The sequence below is a fragment of the Pleuronectes platessa genome, chromosome 2, assembly GCF_947347685.1.
Source record: "Pleuronectes platessa chromosome 2, fPlePla1.1, whole genome shotgun sequence".
In the NCBI taxonomy this organism is placed as follows: domain Eukaryota; kingdom Metazoa; phylum Chordata; class Actinopteri; order Pleuronectiformes; family Pleuronectidae; genus Pleuronectes; species Pleuronectes platessa.
In genome coordinates, this window is record NC_070627.1 from 15,860,189 (window position 1) to 15,879,178 (window position 18,990).

Here is an 18,990-nt window from a genome sequence, read left to right on the forward strand (position 1 = left end):
TGCTCACCCAACATCCACTGTTTCACATGGACAGATTGTACAGAAATGTAAACTTATACCAACTAAATGATGATGCAACGGATGAGCATGACCCTTTTAGACCATTCCCACCAGAGAGCCCTGACCCAGTGTGACCTTGTGACCCCTTCGGACTGACCTCTCAGTGGGTGGCCTTCACACTGACCAACGTCCACCATCAATCACAACAAGTGGCTCTTCTCAACTGGGTGAGATCTTTGCAACTTTTTCTAATAGTCTTCTCCACTTTTACATTTAGTCTTCTCTACTTTTACAGTACATTTTCAAGCTTGATCATTTGCTAATTTTTCCACCTGTTTCTATCAGATGATTCCCCATTACTTTTTAATCATTAGATTCTCTCCTGCTTTGAAATCAAATAAAGGGGAAAGTCTGGCATCTCTTATGCTATTTAATCTAGTTGTAATATATTTGCATGTCCCTGATTTGTCTTTGCATGTGTTTGAAAAGTTATGCACATAAATGTACAGACAAGTTTATTACATCTGTGACAATTAAACTGTGGTCTGAGTGGTGGCCAGATCAGGATTAATACACTACCCCCAGTGTCCGTAAGGAAGGACGTCTGTCTGACCGAGCGGCCATGTTAATCATAAATCTTTATCTTACAATCCTGCCTCGCACATCCTCCCTTTCATTAAAAGACGGGTGAAGGATTAGTGCAGTTAAACCCCCGAGATCTGTGGAGAGAATTGAGGAAGAATGAAGCGAGTAAACAGGATCCCTCAGTGTTGATGGTTGATAAAACTCTATCTATCTCTCTATCTCTCCTTCTATTGATCTACAAAAGCATTCATGGACTAATTGAATTTTTAATATTTTAATCAACATCAACTTTTCCAAAAGAAACAAAATGAAAAAGACAAAGACATGGTATCCAATACAAAATCTCATGGAAATTCGATTTTCACAGTGTTATCCTGAGAATGCTGTGGTTTGACTTCTGTCATCCATCCTGCAGACACCTTCAAAAAATCTGTTACGTCATGCTAGGGCATCTACCTGTAGAGTGCAAAAATAAAAATACCTAACAAAGAAGAGTGGACAATAACGAAAGATAATGCAAGAGACACATTTTCAGTCTAAGAAACAAAGTAAAAAGAAGTTCTGACCACAAACATATACAAAAGGAAAACCAGACAAATCAGAACATAATTCCATATACACATATTAAATTAGAGAATAAATAAAAAATACTTTAATTTATGTAGAATATCTGATGGTACCAAAGCTACAGAAGAAGTGCTTATATTACAGTAACAGAACATCTAGTCAAAATGGCCGAAGAAAGACGTCCTGTTGGGACTTGTGGAGTCTTTTTTCTTTCGGCCATCAGTTTTTAAAAAACATTATTTGGTTTGGGTCAGGTTCAGCAGAACAAGTTCAAGGGATCCATCTTATCTGCTTGTTGGTTCTCCACAAACCAACAAGCAGACAAGATGGATCCCTCTGTGTTAACGTCCAAGAGACGTCAGTGTTCAGACTGCACTCGATCAGTCAGGGTGTACTGAGGTGTTGACTCTGCTGAACCTCCTCAGTCTCTGTAGATGGAGGTCATATGTCGGGGGGGCATGTGCTGTGGATGGTAGGCGTCATATGCCCCCTCTAAGTGTACGTCATAGCTGCTCTGAGGCTGATACAGGCCCTGGTCCAAAGGGGTCGGGGAGTAGTGGTGTGTGGGGGGGTAATGAGGTGAAGGCTCCTGTTTGGGCACCAGGTTACTGCTGATGCTCAGAGGGGGCGTAGGAGGGCCGTCATACGGAGGGGTCCCCACGCCACCGCCGTTATACTCGTGTGGCGAGTGATTCTCGTAGGCACCTCCTTTAATCGCCCTCAGGTGAAGCAGGTGAGCAGAGTCAAAAGTGCCATACGGCGGACTGGGCAGACCCGGAGAGGAGTAGCTCGCCACGCCACCAAGAGGAGCAGGTGGTGCCCGGACACCGTGTCTGTCCTCAGGCCTCATCCCGCCGCCAGTACCAGGTCCCAGCTGCAAGCAGCCCGCTACCAGGTTGGAGGTGGGCTGCGAGAGGCCCTTACACAGCGTCTCCATGAAAGCCCTGCTCTCCGTGGACAGGCCCCCCTCCAGGGCCTCGGACAGAGCGCAGATGTAGTTGCGGGCGAGTCGTAACGTCTCGATCTTGGACAGTTTCTGGGTTTTGGAGTGACAGGGCATGATGGTGCGCAGGCTCTCCAGAGCGTCATTCAGACCATGCATGCGTGAGCGCTCCCTGGCGTTAGCCTTTACACGCCTAGCACGGAAACGTTCCTGCCGAGCTTTGGTTATGCGCTTTTTCTTAGGCCCTCGTCGTTTGGACTTGTTTTCATCCTCCTGGCCCTCCTCTTCGTCATCATCGTCTTCCTCCACATCTTCGCTCCCCATCTCCCTGTCCTGTTGGTTTGTTTCACATTCTCTGTAGTGATGTGATGAGACTGACGCATCCCCATCAGGTGAGCTCATGTCTTCATCTGTCCACTGCAGAGGGCTGACGGCCTCCTCTCCCTCACCTTGTCTCGTATATGGTTTAATCATCATAGTAATCTAAAAAATAAAAGAGAAAACATTACAGATTAATACTTTAGAAAATCTAGAGACATAAAAGTCCTTTGAGGTTTCTATCAGCACAGTAAACCCGTTGTGTTTTTGTATTCTCTGCACTTACTTAATCTGTGGATTAAGTTGCTGGGGACAATATGAAAAATGCATATCCCTCTATAAACGTATTTAGTTGTATGGTGTTACAGGATATGTGCCGTTCAGAGTGGTACGATGTAAATTTAGTATTGTATTATTATACTTCTATATTATACCATAAGAATTATGCAGGTTTTTGCGGGCGAGTCGTAACGTCTCGATCTTCGACACGTTGAAGCACTAGTGATTTTCAGTTAAGGATAAATCAAGCAACAATAAATACTCTTCATCAAACAACAATAAATACTCTTTATCTAACAACAATAAATACTCTTCATCAAACAACAATAAATACTCAGTATTCAGTGGTTTTCATGTGAAGGGATGTTACATATAATCAATTTCATAAGAGTCAGGGCTCTGCTTAACTCCTTAACTTCAGAGTTTGTGGGTTTATTAAAGTGCAGAAGGTTTTCTCTCTGTAACTGAAAACTTACACTAGTTGAGTATTTTATAGAATAAAGTATTTTAAGACCCAATGTGTTTAAATTTGAGTATAATATTTTGAGACCAATAGAAAATGACTTGATTCAGTATTTCTCTGCAGGCCGCGTGGATAAGACAAGGAGTTGGACCTTCATGATATAGGAAAGTTACAAAAAATATAATATAAGTGTTAAACTAAATAATAATATGTTAATAGAGTCTGACCTGTTGGAGTCTAATTACAATCTCTGTTTCAGCACCGGACAGTTCCCACCTCAGCCATAGGCACTTCTGATTGGTCGAAACCTTTCACCTTTTTAGCTATTTGTTTTTAGTGTTTTTCTTTATATATGGATATTATCTGCGGTCCCCTCTCCTCCCCCCACCCCCACCCTCTCTCTGGGGGTAATCCCGGTCACCTTGTGAAATGGTAATGCCCCTGCGGGATAAAGTCACTGACAGGACTCCAATCTGGGCCATCGCAGGATTTGCTACGCGGATGAAGCGGCGACCATGGGATTAAATGAAAGATCGACATCCCCCAGATCAGTGACACAGGACTCAGATTGAATTGAAATAGACTTTTTCCAAAGAGCCTGAAAAAATGACGTCTCGCCACAGATTGCGTGCGTGAGCAGCTATTTGCTAAATGGCGTCTCAAGCATATTAAGATAATCCCTTTATGCATTTGTCTGTTTTCATGAGATGAATTCACTCATGGCCTGTTGACTTTAGGAAACCAACGCTGTAAGGCTTTTTCAAAAGTAAAGAAGAATGTAAAAACGAATAAAGCTGAAATATTAAAGACATGTATTGCTATAAGTTCCATCCTCTCTTTCATATAGATGAATAAATGAATAATAGGTCCACTTTACCTGAGCTCATGAGTTCCGGAACTTATTAAAGAAGTTTTCTCTGTGTCCATGAAGTGGCGCCGCACTTTGCTGCTGTCACTGTGTCAGTGCGGGTCACGCTGCGGGAGGATTTAAACTCCGCGTTAAATAAGCTCCTCCCCCCTCAGCTGCGAGGATGACGCGCCTGAGCTCGCGCGCGTGGCCGGCCCGTGGCGCTCGAGGCTCCGCTGTGTGCCGCCCGTATGTGTACGTGTGTATGTATGTGTGTGTGTGTGTGTGTGTGTGTGTGTGTGTGTGTGTGTGTGTGTGTGTGTGTGTGTGTGTGTGTGTGTGTGTTCCATGTATTACTCATGTTGTGGGGACCTAAATCGGTTTAAACGCAATTGGGACATGTCTTCCTCGGTGGGGGGGAAACAATCCCCATGATACAAATCATAAAATGTTAACTTGAAAGTATTTTTAAGGTTAAAGTTAAAAATAGGGGTTGAGATAGGTTTAGGTAAGGTTCAAATTAAGGATTAAGTTAAGGATTAAGTTAAGGGTAAATTAAGGTTAGTTTTTTGTAACGTTAGGTTTAGGTTAAGATTAGGTTCAGATTAAGGTTTTGCCAAGTAGCAACTATGGTTAAGGTGTGTTGGAGTGTGTTTGTGCATGTGTGTGTGTGTGTGTGCGTGAGTGCGAGCGTGCTGGGTCTTTGTTGCTTTGCGGGGGAGGCCGCCAAATCCTCAGTACGTTTGCATGGAGCAGAGGCGAGACGCGCTCAGTCGGCTGAGCCTAACTGTATGTGACAGCTTGAAGTTGCGTGTGAGCAGGTGTTTGCTCTATCCCCTCTTCCAGCCATCCATCCCTCTGCACCGCGAGATACACAGGCTGCTGAGCAAGTTCATGTCACCCAGGAGGAAGCACTGACCCCACGGTTCGAGTTTGGTCACAGGAGGTGTGCAGAGACATGGGTAATATAACTTTAGGACTCATTTCACCCCCACCTCTCTGGAGCTTAAAGCCTCATGCCCCTTTTCAATGTTGGCCAAGGAGACACATTGAATGAATGTGTTCACTTGTCTTTCAGTTTTAAAAGTTGTAAAATGTATTGCTTATTTCCGATGATAACTTGGTTCAAGCAAGTACTTAAGCTGGAAAGTCCATGTTGTCACACAAATCTCACTGTTTGTCAATGATTTAGTGTTTTCACAAACACAACACTGGAATGTCACTGAAAGTGTTTGTTGGACCTTAGAAATAGAAATAGGCCACAAGAAGTGACTCCATACATTTTTGATTACCCAGTGTATCTCAAACAAATGGTTTTATTTTTTATTTTCTTATTATAAGTTAAGCATTATAAGAAATGTCTTCTTAAAGTAATGCTGTGATATTCAAATCATATTTCCCTTGATATATATGTATATATATATATATAGGTACAGACCTTTACATGTTTAGTATATTTCGAGTTGCCTATTTTGAGTATTTTAAGTTTTTTCAGTATTTGAAATTGCACAGCTTTCAGGCCCCGATAGTTCAGAGACACCACGATATGAGACGATTGTGCTTTGTTATGTCACAAAATTTAAAGCTAGAGGCTGTTATGAAATGTGTTGGGGGGGAAATGACATAACTCTTTACCATTTATTACGTGACAGTAACAGTAATACAAAAATAAATAATCTGCATTGATATAAATAAATTCCAATGCAAAACGTGTACTAACAGTAGCATGCACTAAAAGATGTGTTATTTAACCAAAGTGCAGCAACGATGGAGACGTAATCGGTGGTAATAGCCACAAGTTAATGGGGCTGATTTAGGTGATTTAAGCAGCTTGTTTAAGCATCCGCTGGGTAGAAGCTTCTGGTTACTGTAAAGTCTCAACTGTGTAATGTGTCTTTCAAACTTTGTCACACACCACGTGAGTTTTAAATAGTAGTCACAATTATTATTTTGTTCATTTTAGGACCATAAACTATCTAAAATAAATTGAATTAAATGAATTAGTATTTACACTAGAGCTCTAACAGAGAGGCTTGAGGTACATTACGAGGTAATCTGCCTGTGTTCCCAAAGTATGTGTGTCTCATTCCCAGTTCATTCCCAGGCCGACCACCTTTCCCACTGCTCCCCCACCCCTTGCCCCCTGGGTCCCTGCCATTCCTATTCCACACCTGCAGCCTGAAATGGGAATACAGAGCCTGGCCTCTTCCATCCCCAGAGTGGATCTAGCAGGGGAATATGATTGCTGAGGCCTTTTGTCCCCATTGAATATATACGCACACACAACAAAGTTTGTGATACTTAATTACAATATAATGTGCTCTTTATATTGTTTTGGATGTACGAGTTGGATCCGAATCGGATAAATACAAATATAAAATCTCCCTTTTTGCCCCTTCATCGTTCCTACTTCCAGTTTGACCCACTTACTGCATGTCGTCCATTCTTCATGTTCTACAAGTGGTGCTGAGCAGAAGTGTACGTGTGTCATAATGTCCCCAGGTCCCCCAGTGAAGGCCACACGTGATGAGCCCGTCCTGCAGATGGTCTTCTTTTTAACACGTCTCTTATTTTAACGGTCCGAGGCTCAGATGCTAATCTATTCTCCACTGGCTGCTCAGCTCACTCAGCATGGTCGCGTTGCTCAGAGGAGCAACAGTCCCTCCCTCGCCCTATCTAGGTATGTTTGGGAGGTGGGGATGTAGTTTATATATATAAAAAAAAAGAAAAAAGAAGGACAGATAAAACTTCACTCCAGTTCACACACAAACATGACCTTCCTCTGAATCCCCAGTGTTTCCATGTGTGGTAGTGGGGAAAAGATGGCTTTTTCCATCTGTCATACTGGAAGTCCTCAGAGAGATGCTAACACTGGAGCATGAGGGGCATGTTTGTCAGTGTATTGGTGTGTGGGTGTGTGTTCACGTGTGGGGATGAAGATAGATAACATTTACTTCCTCCAATATCAGGAGCCTTGGTTATACTGTGACTGCTGCAATAGTCCAACAAGGTCACTCCAACAGACCAAGCCTGCACATGTCTGGATCCACTTCAAACTTTATTCTATTGTAACACCAGTGACAAAGCCGTCGTCAAATTGTTTGGAAAGCAAACAAAAACCTCCAGAGAATGAACGTTGCTCTGTGTTTCATGGTCCCCCATCAACTTTACAAATGGCCGGCACCTATAAGCCAAACTTGAACCTCCCTCCAGCCCAGCACCGACCCTGGGGAGACAGGGTTGATGTTGACCATGTGTCCTCCTGCTAACCATCTCATTGATGGACCTCACTAGTGGGTAAAACAGATACCCCCCACTCCGCCTGAACCCCTAAACCCCCTTAACCCTGCCCTAAACCCTCTGCTGGCCCCCTGTTGTGCGTGCTCATTGGCTGACCGCCTTCAGGCGTCCCTTTTCCACGGGTCCATTGTCTGGCCCCATAAGCAGCTTTGTTTCTGCATGTGCAGCTGGGCTAGCCCCGCGCAGCCATTAGCCGCAACACGCCAAAGGGAGAGCGGGATAATATAATTACAAAACAAAAGTCAGGTGGCTCACGGGATCTGCCGGGAGAAGCCCATTTGGGGGAGATGCGAGGACATGCTGGCGGGTGGCCAGCTATAATTCGATTATGAAGTTGTGTGAGTGACAAAAGAAACAATTGGATCTTTTTTTCTTTTATTTGCCCCACTGTGATTTAATTTGATTCCATTGGGGCTTTAAAAACGAGGGCAGACTGAAAAGAGAGAAGATTTACTCTTCTAATTTCTGGAGTCACCAGCTCAGAAAATCAATGCCTGTCGAACAAAAACTGCCAGAGAAATTCCTCCCTGGGCTAACTTTATTGTCACGTTGCCGTAACACTCAAGGCTGCATGTGAGGCCGGATTCAGATGAATTGCTGAAGGCGCCGGAGTTCTCCTGCAAGCTGACTGGTCTTGTGCTCTCGTTTTGCGTGAATGAACACAGATCGGTGGACAATGGGATCAGTGGCAGATCCATCTCCTGTAATACTTTCTTTAAACAAGGCAGCGAGTGTGTCCCCCTGTTCTGTCGGCAGACTCGAATTTATCCTGTTAGTCACCCTAGATGAATGAAAGAGTAAAATCAACCCCCATCCCAGCTGGACACACACGCACACACACACACACACACACACACACACACACGCTGGGGAGTTAGACACACAGCTTTATGGACAGCTGATAAGAGCAGGTTTAGCTGGTGGCTACTGTTCAGAGCAGGTCAAGCAGAATAGGATCTGTTTATGTCTTTTTGTTTCTATGGTTCATACCACATACGACCGATTTTTTTTGTGTGGTGTTTTGTTTTGTTTTGCTGTTAAGTAAGACAATAAGCGATTGTGTCAAATGCACACATGCTCTTACCACTGAAGGGTTGGTGTCAGTATTGTGCCTGCTCAGAGCGTGTAAACGCCCATCTTTTGCCCCATTAGGCACCGGTCGATCGTACCCCTGGGAGGGCACCACATTCTCATGCTCTGTAAGACTGCTCAGAATGTCTTGTTTACTGTTCTATTTATGCAACAGTCAAGGCAGGTGTCAAAAGAATATACATAATATTTTCTACCAGTGCAACAGTCTGTTTTAAACCTCTTTGTTTGGAATGTTCTGCTCTCTTGTCCTGTGATGATCGTCTGTAGCTACTTCAGAATTCTTCCTTGTCATAAGTGAGTCCTCCTAAAACAGCCTTACAATATATAATTTTGTTATTGTTTGTGTGCAGGAAGTTGTGTACAGAGGATTTACGAACATGTTGCAATATGGATTCAGTCAGCGAAGTTAGAAAAAACTCTGTGTTCAAATCTACCCTGTTTATCTGCTAAGAAGTTTTTATAATGATTTTTAATAAAATGAAATTGATTTTGATTTCTTATTTAATTGTTAAGCAATTTACTCAATCTTCAGACGCTTTTACTTTGAGGACAAATTGCCAAACAGGAAGTGATTCTATGAATGTTGGTGCCATGACGGGGATCAGCACCTGTGCTTTGTGTCTGTGTCTCATACGGTGAAATAATATTCAAACTATCAGATAACCTGCCAGAGATCCAGCTGCCGACCACTGCTGTGCATCCAAGGATGTAAAATGAATAATTTACAACTCACTTTCCGAACTAAGGCACACCGCCCCGCCCCAATGACTTCTATAGAACACTGGTCACCTGTTTTATTCAATTTTCATTAATATTGAAGAAAAATGGCATGTCCACCTTTCACCAAATTTGACGCTGCACTTCCCAGGGCCACAAAAAATATACATGCTAAGCGGGAAGCCAATGAGTTGAATGGTTCGTGAGATATCTGTTGCACGAACAGACAGATAGAAAAACTTTGTTGAATTATTAGGTAAATTGCTTTATTACATCTTGTTGGGAATGAATATCAGCATGTGTTATATATTCATATCAACCCGTAACTCTTAACTTTTCAAATGAAATATGCTTCATACTTCACTGAGATACTTGCTTCTGTTGGGAATATTATTTCAAAGCATTTATATAATGAGTCTAATGATTGACAGAAAGACTTTCATTGTTCATCAGATGGCAGCTTCAGGGGGATGAAGGAAAGGCAGAGGCGATGAACTTCTTCCCATTCCCATAGGTAGTTTTGTCCCAGGTGTAGGTTTGGATGATAAGTTGCTTTCCTCCCAGGCTCAGACGACACCTGAGGATGATAGACATTGATCAAAATCAAATAACGAATCAGGGGCTGGAGGACGTTAGAGGACGTGTAGATGTACTCACTGTTTTCCAGGCCGTGTGATGTAGCAGAGGCTGTAAAGAGCAAAGTCGAATTCAGGGCTGCAGCCGATGACGACAGATCCGACCTGCTTGAAGTAGCCATCCCACTTAAACTGCATCCCCATGACATCAGGGAATGTCGTCCACTGAGAGCAGAAGTAAAGAAAGTAAAGGGGATGCTCTACAGATCACAACGTAAACACCATATTCAGGTCTTTATTGTGGATGCTTACAGGCCCATTGAAGCTGTGGCTGTAGTAGTTCAGCTTCCCCCTTTTTTCAAGAAGATAAAACTGGATCCAGTTGTGGAAACCAGACACTTTTCCTCCCTTGATCTCTCCTGTCACACAGAAAGTATTTTTCAATGCACACATGAAAAAAAAACTTATGTTCAAGACATCTGTGGTGTTTCCAAGACAGACCTGCAAAGATGTGTTCAAAGCCACTGGAGTCCATCTTGCCGTTGTTGCGGGAGTACAGACCGAACCACATCATCTTCAGATCATGGAGGAACTCTTCCTCCGATGCATAGACACCTGGAAACGCAGAATGTTATTCTAGAGCCCTACACCAGGCTGTGGAGACATTGCTCAGTAACACAAATAACATACTCTTATAACTTCAGATTTTGAGTGAGAATATTGTTCAGTACCAAAGTTGTCTGATGCCTACATCCATGGGTTCGTTACAAACCGTGGCCAGCATTTTATTTTAATGTGGCAAATTGGGAACAAATAAACGATAAAAACACAAGGATTAAATTTACTTTCTCAGTTAACTCACTGACTCACACCCTTCAAGTAGTAGTATGACAAAGGATAATAACTTGTGTAACCAAACTGATAATAACGTCTTTCACTATTGGAGTTTTAACCTCAGCCGAGATATGACATTTTCTTGAGGATCCAGATCAGAGGGCGGAACCAGGATTTGAATTTTCCTTTCTCCGGCATTGGGACATAGGAAGTTTTTTGATTTCTTCACTAATTTCCTAGATAAAAAAATTCATGGATCTTGATTAAATCCAAAGGACTGATATCTATGATTGTGTACAATTTGTTGCAGCTTCATTGAATTGAAGGGGACTGTTGCATACTTTTTTTTCGATTTAAAATGTTTTTGAGGACTTGCACCGCCTGGCTGAACTTCTCCATACTCACACTCCAGTTGGGAGAGCTGGGATAAGCCACTCAGCTGCTCCAGGATGTTCCTAAAACAAGGCTCATACCCAGAGGTGATCGTGCCTTTGCAGTAGTCATCCCAAACAGCGTATCACTCCACATGAGATCTGCCCCCTCTCTAGTACACTTCAAATCATTACTAAATAAACATTTATTCTTCTTGGCCTTTGCCTCGAGGCTGATTTTATTTTATTATTGTATAACTTATTTTATTTGTTCTACTTGTACTCTGATGTATTACGTGTCACTGTCTTCTTGTTGTACAAATCAAGTGGTTTTAAGTGTTTCAAAATAAATAAAATGGACATTGACTCTTCTATTTGCTTTTCTAGTTTATCAGTAGAATGGGTGATGTGAGGTACTGGCCTGGGGGGTGCACTTGTCTCAGTTTTGTCTGAAGGTGGCCACATAGCGTTGGACTTCACAATACTCCAGCAATAACATCACCCTGCACCATATGAACAGTGCTGAATCAGCATTATGCATGGACCTATTACCCTTTGTGTAAAAGAAGGCAAACAGCTCCCTGCCCAGCTCAGTGTTGGACATGGCCTCCTTGATGAAAGTCTCCTGCTCAGCGACCTGCTGCGGGCTGAAGTGCTCGGTCTGTCCCGTCATCCTGAAGTAGTTGTCCAGGACAGCCAGGAAAGCAGCATACGTGGGTCTGGAGAGGAGCGCCCCGTCCACGTAGCGGAACAAGCTGGAAGTGCAAGCACAAACCCCAGATGACACAAACACGGAGCTAAATACATCTAGATCAAGAACAAGAGGACCAATGAGAGGATGCTGCGCTAATAAGATTGTCTGCTCACGGCCGAGAGGAAAGATCTTTCTGCGAGCTTGTCTGAGAGTTGGGCACCAAAGCCTGAGGGTCAATGATCAGCTCTGAGGCCGTGGCCTTGTTTGAGTCCAGTGCATAAAGAACCTCAGAGACGGCCTTGATATCAGCATCAGTGATCACACCGCCGCCACCTCCTGCATCACCTGTGGAAAATAAAGATAGAAATGGTTAAATATGATGCTGATTTATGCTTTTCTGTAACCAAAGTGGAATTACCAGTGGTGGAAGGTAACACTGATACAGTAAATATGGTAGTTATAATACACTATATTGTATCTATATTGAGTACTTGTGCTTTTTAAACAATCCACTTAAATTAAGTATTTTTTTGTTTTCTAACACTCCAGCTTATCTACTGTGCATTATTTCCATGTTATATACCGTACAAAAGGATCTGATTGCTTCTACAACTACTATTAAAACAGAGGGAGCAGGTGAAGCTGAGAAATAAGTGTCCGACTTGTTATATAGCACGACAGTGGCACCTGCTGGTCATATAGTGAAAGAACTTTTGACCAGTGGAGGCTGGTTGCATAATCACCAGTGGTGGAGAGGTAATAACATTTTCAGATACCACAATGAAAAATAGTCCACTTAAAGTAAAGAGACAGATACTCAAGATAAAAACACTGCGCGACGAGAAAAAAACATTACGGTAATATTTGAGTTAATTCTTGTAATTTTTTTGATTTTTTTTTGTAAAATACTGGTGAATTTGACCTCACAGAGCTTTAAACTATTGTTTACCTTATGAAACCATTTCAGAAGTTGATAGGGAGAATATCCCTTTGCTGCTAACAAGTCATGAACATCTGAAATATGACAATTGACCCCAATACACTATTCTAATCCTTAATAATCTTGGATATTTTAGAAATGTATTTCATATCTCTTATGTGATAACATCTTTGTATAACTAGTAACTACAAATAACAAATGTGTGTATTGCTGAACTATATATATTTCCCTTTGAAATTTAGTGGTGTACAACTATATGGTAAGAAATAGAAATATTCAAGGCAATTTCCAAAATTGTACTAAAGAACATAAATTTATAATTTATACTTGTAAATGTATTTTCCGCTGCAAACTTAGACAACACATATACAAAGTCATTAATTAGAGTGTGACATGCCCAGATAAACTGAATGAACAAACAAACAAACCAAAGATTTAAGTTATTTTCACAAAAAACAGACACTGGTCTCATTGTTAAACTGCTGACTGCTCAGATTTCCACCATGTGAAAGTCACCAGATGTCATATGAGTCCAGGTGACAGTGATAGGAAACAGTACTGCACGTGGGACGAGGTGGGCAACAGGTGAAACGTGGTGGGTCTTACCTCCACAGAGGTCGGTGTAGTCGTTGCAGCAGTTGTTGTGCTGGTCGCACTTGGAGTTGCAGTGGCACTTGTTCTGAGAGTTGTATCGCTCGTCACATCTGCCTTTACAAGATGTGGCTCCACCTGTAGAGAAAAGAAGCAGACATGATGATAGGCAAGATGCACAATGGTAAATCAAATGTTTTCCACAAGAGTCTAAAATTTGTTAATGAGTAATTACAAAGTGAGAATCTGCTCCTGGCTCTCACCTTTGCATTGTTCTACGTAGTCTGAACAACAATCCCTGAAGCGCTCACAGGATGTGTTACACTGACAGGAGAAGTTATTGTTCGTTCCATAACCACACCGACCCTGACACGAGTCCAGGGAGTCTGGTAACAGCGAGGGAAGATTTGAATATGTTAGCGATGCAGTGATATCCTACATATGTTAAATAGTCATTGATAAACCTGTAATGAGGGTTTTGGTGATAATAGAACAGAATAAATCTCTTACTGCCATATCCCTGAGAGATCAGGGTAACACAAAGTGTGAGGAGAACAATGACCTTCATCCTGACTCAGCAGCTCCTGAAAACAAAGCAGACTGATGGTTAACGCGTGTTCTCCCTTTTATAGCAACTTTCCCCTGACCAATCCAAACACAAGACTCTTAAACCCAGCCCACAGGTCTGAGTAACTTCAGTGTTACAAAATACACTCTATAAAGTGAGACATAAGCTGCTGTTTATTTATTTATGGATCCATGAAACAAAACTCAAACAAGGTGGAAACTTGTTTTAAAAAAGTGTATGGGAAAGTACACTGAACAGCTGCTCTGCAGCGACAGATGGTGATTAAACATATCGATAAAAGATCAAAGAGTGTGAACTGTGATATCAGATATAGATTTTTTTTAGATTTATGTTCATAAATAAATATGTATCCATGAAAATCAAAGTATTTTTTTATTTAACAGCGTATTGCGTTCTATGGTAAAGCAATGACATCCAACATAGAATGAAAGTTTTTTAAGGTAAAATGAAAGTCTCTCTGCTCCCATTGACCAGATGTTTTATTTCACAGGGTTTGTACAAGATAGCTCAGATAACCCAGAATAGCTCAATGCCCCAGCACATTGAGATAACGTTTTTTTCATAGAACGACAAATACCACGCAGCAAGATGCAAAGAGACAATATTTTCAGAGGACTTTAGACGTAAGAAAAAAGTATAATGTTGAAATTATCGCTGCCTTTCTCTTTCTAACCCACATAAGAAAAACTACACATTTTTCTTGGAATTAGCTGACAGTGCAGTTTGTCAGGGTTGTGGTGTTTTTCTATCTCGAAATTGCACATTCACTTTGTACCAAGTAGGAAAAGATGGAGAAAGCATGGCACATATTGTAAATTCACATTTTTTTAATACATTTTAACTGATCATATGGATAGTTTCAGGTTAAACCATTGTATCACTGTTAAAAGATGCTGTTAATTGAAATTTGAGCACTAGTAACAAATGCAAGAATCCAAGGTTGATCTCATATTGAGTCGTTCACAATCATTTATCATAGATTGACTTGCAACACTTTCACGTGAATGTTTTTATTTGAAGAAAGAATACAAGTAGCAAAAAGGCCTTTAACATAATATAAATATTAATTAATTAATATAAAATTTAATATCAATTTAAATTTTTAATTTGCAATCATATTTTATTTTTAAGGACAAGACAGTTGCTAGAGAGTTATACTTCCTCCGGTGCTGTGGGGGGCGCTAAGCACCGGTAACAAACCCCCGCACATCGTCTTGTTTGTCCCTTCCCGGCTTCTTGACACAGCGTGGATTTCAATGACACTGATCTTACATGAGCCCGTTCACTTACACAGGGTGTGATGATGTCGTTAACCTTTCTATTCAGAACAGCAGCTCGTGATGTTACAAAGGTGAGCAGGCTCAAACTGTGTCATAGTGTTCGTGTCGTATCTCCGGTTTGATCTGCCAGTAGCTGCTCTGCATGTTAGCTGCTGTACTTCAGGATTTACCAGCCAACGTAGCTGAGACACTTTCAATGAGGTTTCCTGCTAATTCATTCATTTGATGTGATGTTACCGGGGCTGGACATCTCTGCGATATTTGTCTTCAAGTGTTAACAGTTGTGCAGGAGGTGTAATGCATCTCAGTGTCTTCTACAGACCGTGACCCTCTGCCCCTGGGCTTGTGACACTGTGGGTAACATCTTGTTTTCCTCAGGTCAGCCTGTGCCAACATGTCCAGTCCCTACACAGCAGCTGTCAGCTCCTGGCTGTGGACAAAGCCCTCCTGATGAAACTGAGGAAAAACACTGGCTACACTTTCATTAACTGCAAGAAAGCACTGGAGAAGTTTGACAATGACACAACACAGGTAACGCCTCTCCTCTTTATCCCGCTCCGCTTTCACAATTCAGGTGTCGGACAACAAGACAATATAACTGTGGCTGGAGAGGTGGAAACAACCAGATTCCTGAGTGTGTGACTGATTTCTCTGACTTTCAGGCAGAGACCTGGCTACATGAGCAGGCTCAGAAAGAGGGCTGGAGCAAAGCAAACAAACTGGAGGGCCGCAAAGCCAAAGAGGGTCTGATCGGTCTGTTTATAAGAGATAAAGCTGCAGTTATGGTTGAGGTAAGGCGGCTGTTACTGACATCGTCATTTCAGCTGATCAGGGATGGCTTTGGCAGACTGTGAATTCTCTTGTATTTCTTCTTCTGTTTCTCACGCAGGTGAACTGCGAAACAGACTTCGTTGCTCGAAATGAGAAGTTCCAGCAGCTGGTTAAAGATGTGGCATTTGCCGCCTTGGCTCACCATCAGAATAAAACCAAAAGCCAGACAGGATATATCAAGGTACGGTCCAGTCTATGGTACGGCCACACAAAGTTCTTTAAGGGTTCAGCGTGTAGAATTTAGTGACATCTAGTGGTTAAAGCCATGTTGCAGCTGAACACCCTTTACCTCCCCCTCCCCCTCAAAACACGAAAGAGAACCTGGGTTCACCTACAGTTGTATAAAAACTCTGATGGTATTTCATTTGGCAAGTTAAGACAACTCTAACAAGCATGGTGGGCTCTGGAGAGAAGACCTGCTCCCAATGTAAATACAAAGCATTTAAATATAAAGGGCCCATTCTGCGGTAAAGAAAACAACATGTACATTTTTGATGAAACACACTAGTGAAAACATCACAAGGATTATTTTATAATTGAAATTTCTGCCAAATAAACCAATTCCACCTAAATCTTACACACTGGACCTTTACTTCAGTTTAATTGAAGATACTTAAACCCTTTTTTTCTAAATGTTAATCATACATAAAGTGATTCAGGTGCTTTAGTCGGGTGGGGAAGGTTCAGATTACTATTTCAGTGCCTGCAGTTCAATATAGTTGCACAACTTTGAGATTTTGAAAGAAAAGCTTATTTGCTTACCTTCAAATAAGTTATGAATGACAGGGGCCACTGTGGCTCTAAGGAACCTTCGATGGAGTTTTTTGTTTAAAAGAATAGTAGCAAAGTGTCTGAATATTCATGTCAATCCTGAAATATCCTAGATATAAAACGGTAGAGCTGATCACAGCTCACAGTGTGTGATGTGCTTTATATGCAACAGATGTCAGTGTGATATCTCTATCGAGTTCAGATTGAAAAGAGTAACTTTTCCTACGCTGTGAATGCTAACGTATTGCATCTGTTTTCAGAGTGTCCTGCCAGGAGAAGAGTTGAGTAAACTCAGTGCGAATGAAGGAGCTTCACTTGCAGACCAGGTGGCTCTAACCATAGGTAAATAAGAAAAAGGGTTTCTTCAAAGTGAAGCGTCTCAGTTTCACACTATTTGTTTTAAAACCTGAATCCCTCATGCTCCATTTAGAACATTCTTTTCCAACTGGGTTTTCGACACTGATGATGTTACTTAACACATTTCGAATTCAAGTAGATTTGGTCCACAACCAAGCACTTGTTTAAATCCAAGCTTGTGTTTTTAAATAAAAACAATTGCTTGGCAGCATAACATTTCTAGACTTTGAAGGGTTATGATCAGTGATCAAAACAGATGTTTAACCAATAAGAGCAATGGAACGTCCCGATCACTGACTGACAGGGAGATGTAAACAGTCAAGTGTTGAGCTACAACGACACAAGTGATCAAGCCATTTCATTATTACTACTCTGTTACAAAACAATGAGACATAGCTCAGGATTGGAAGTAGACACTCACCCATGATCTGGTCCTCTGAGAAGTCAGACTGGTTGGGGCAGAGGTAAACGGAGGAGGTCAGGGGTGGGAGGAGTAATGGTGAGACACACAAGAAGAAGAAGAAGAATACGCAAGTTAATCAATTGGTGTCCACTTTTTCCATTTAGTTTAATACTCTCTCCACCTTGGATTCAACAGACCTCTCCACATTAGTGGCAGCCAACTTGGTTGTTGATAAAAATGCTTTCCATGTAATGTTATTGGGACATTCCTGGTTAAAACACGTTTCCCTTCCTTCCATCTCAGGTCGCCTTGGTGAGAACATGTCGGTGAAACGGGCGGTGACGGTTGGTGTCCCTGCTGAATGGCACATCGGGTCGTATGTGCACGGCGGTGTGAGCAGCCAGACTGAGGTGGCCATGGGGAGGTACGGCGCCCTGATCGTATTCCAGGGTGGAAAGGAGGCGGAGCGTGAAACTTTAGGTCGGAAGCTTGGACAGCACATAGTGGGAGAGGCCCCCGTGTCCCTGGGCAACATGGATGACCTGTCCTGCGGGGAAAGCGAGACACGTCTGCTGCCTCAGACCTTCCAGGGAGACCCTAGCAGGACAGTAGCACAGTTCCTCAGGGGTCAACAGGCTCGGGTGTTAGACTTTGTCCGATTTCAGTGTGGAGAGGCAGCCAGTGAGAAAACAGAATGAGAGGAAAGAAATTATTTATCCAATAGGATTTGTCCTGTGTCTTTATTTCATATGAAAAGTGTCAATTTACTATGAAACATTCAGACAGTCACAGATGATGCATTTAAAAGAACTACAACCATTGTAACATGTTCATCAATAAAATGTTTTTAATGAAAATGTTTATTACTTGATACCTTCTTTTTAAATCAGAGAACTCTGCTTTCATTATTTTGTCCATATTACCTTCTAAATCACACAACTCACTGGGATGTCATCTTCATAATTTGTATCTGTTCTGAGGTTGATTTCTCCGTTCTTGTATTTGCAGATAAATTTGAAAGAGATGTCGCTAAGGTATAAGGTTGTGATGAGTTTATGGGTCCAGCTTTTTTGATACTCTTCATACAAATTATGAAATTACATTTTTTTGGGGCCAAGGTGACAGAAGTACCTGCAGTAAACGCTTGTTAATGCACGGTGCATAAAAACAATGTTTAACTGCAACTGTTCATGTGTTCATGTTATGAATCCCACCCTTTCTTCCTGCAGATCACTTCAAATCCAACTAAGCACTTTCTGAATATAATTAATAAAATCTTCATGTGTTTGTAGAGGAAGTTCATGACGGAATTTAGAGTTTTATTTTAATCATCGTCCTGTTGTAGAGACCAGACGTGAAATAAAAAAGTAACTGTGCAGTAACATTACAGTTTTTCTCCATTGCTTTGGCTCATTTCATGAAACAGAAATGACATTCTCAAAACAACACGTGCAAACCTCCAAACCACTGGGCACTTGTTCACAACAGATTGGAATATCTCATTCCTTTAATCAAATTGCAATTGTATTAGCACATCCTTGCAATGACAAGTACAATTTCCAACAGCTTGCACAAATTTCAAATGATTCAGCACACCTTTGCAAACGGTTAGGTACAATTGCCTTCAGTTAGCTCAATTACCA

At 41.8% G+C, this 18,990-nt stretch overlaps 3 protein-coding genes across 3 annotated transcripts; 1 reads left to right on the forward strand and 2 right to left on the reverse strand.

The window, feature by feature from the left end:
- Nucleotides 1-1,573: 1,573 nt before the first annotated feature.
- LOC128447685 (neurogenic differentiation factor 4-like) lies at nt 1,574-2,572 on the reverse strand. The gene has a single exon (XM_053429959.1). The coding sequence runs from the start codon at nt 2,570-2,572 to the stop codon at nt 1,574-1,576; it is 999 nt and encodes a 332-aa protein (XP_053285934.1).
- Nucleotides 2,573-9,351: 6,779 nt separating this feature from the next.
- endou (endonuclease, polyU-specific) lies at nt 9,352-13,777 on the reverse strand. Its single transcript, XM_053429935.1, has 9 exons — nt 13,627-13,777; nt 13,380-13,502; nt 13,132-13,254; nt 11,759-11,930; nt 11,444-11,646; nt 10,188-10,301; nt 9,999-10,105; nt 9,769-9,911; nt 9,352-9,688 (listed from the first exon to the last, which is right to left on the reverse strand). The coding sequence occupies exons 1-9, from the start codon at nt 13,682-13,684 to the stop codon at nt 9,574-9,576; spliced, it is 1,158 nt and encodes a 385-aa protein (XP_053285910.1). The 5' UTR covers nt 13,685-13,777; the 3' UTR covers nt 9,352-9,573.
- A 1,144-nt stretch (nt 13,778-14,921) lies between these two features.
- tsfm (Ts translation elongation factor, mitochondrial) lies at nt 14,922-18,644 on the forward strand. The gene is made up of 6 exons (XM_053429968.1): nt 14,922-15,056; nt 15,364-15,516; nt 15,648-15,776; nt 15,875-15,997; nt 16,848-16,929; nt 17,651-18,644. Exons 1-6 carry the CDS (start codon nt 15,006-15,008, stop codon nt 18,043-18,045), a joined length of 933 nt encoding a protein of 310 aa, XP_053285943.1. The 5' UTR covers nt 14,922-15,005; the 3' UTR covers nt 18,046-18,644.
- Nucleotides 18,645-18,990: the final 346 nt, after the last annotated feature.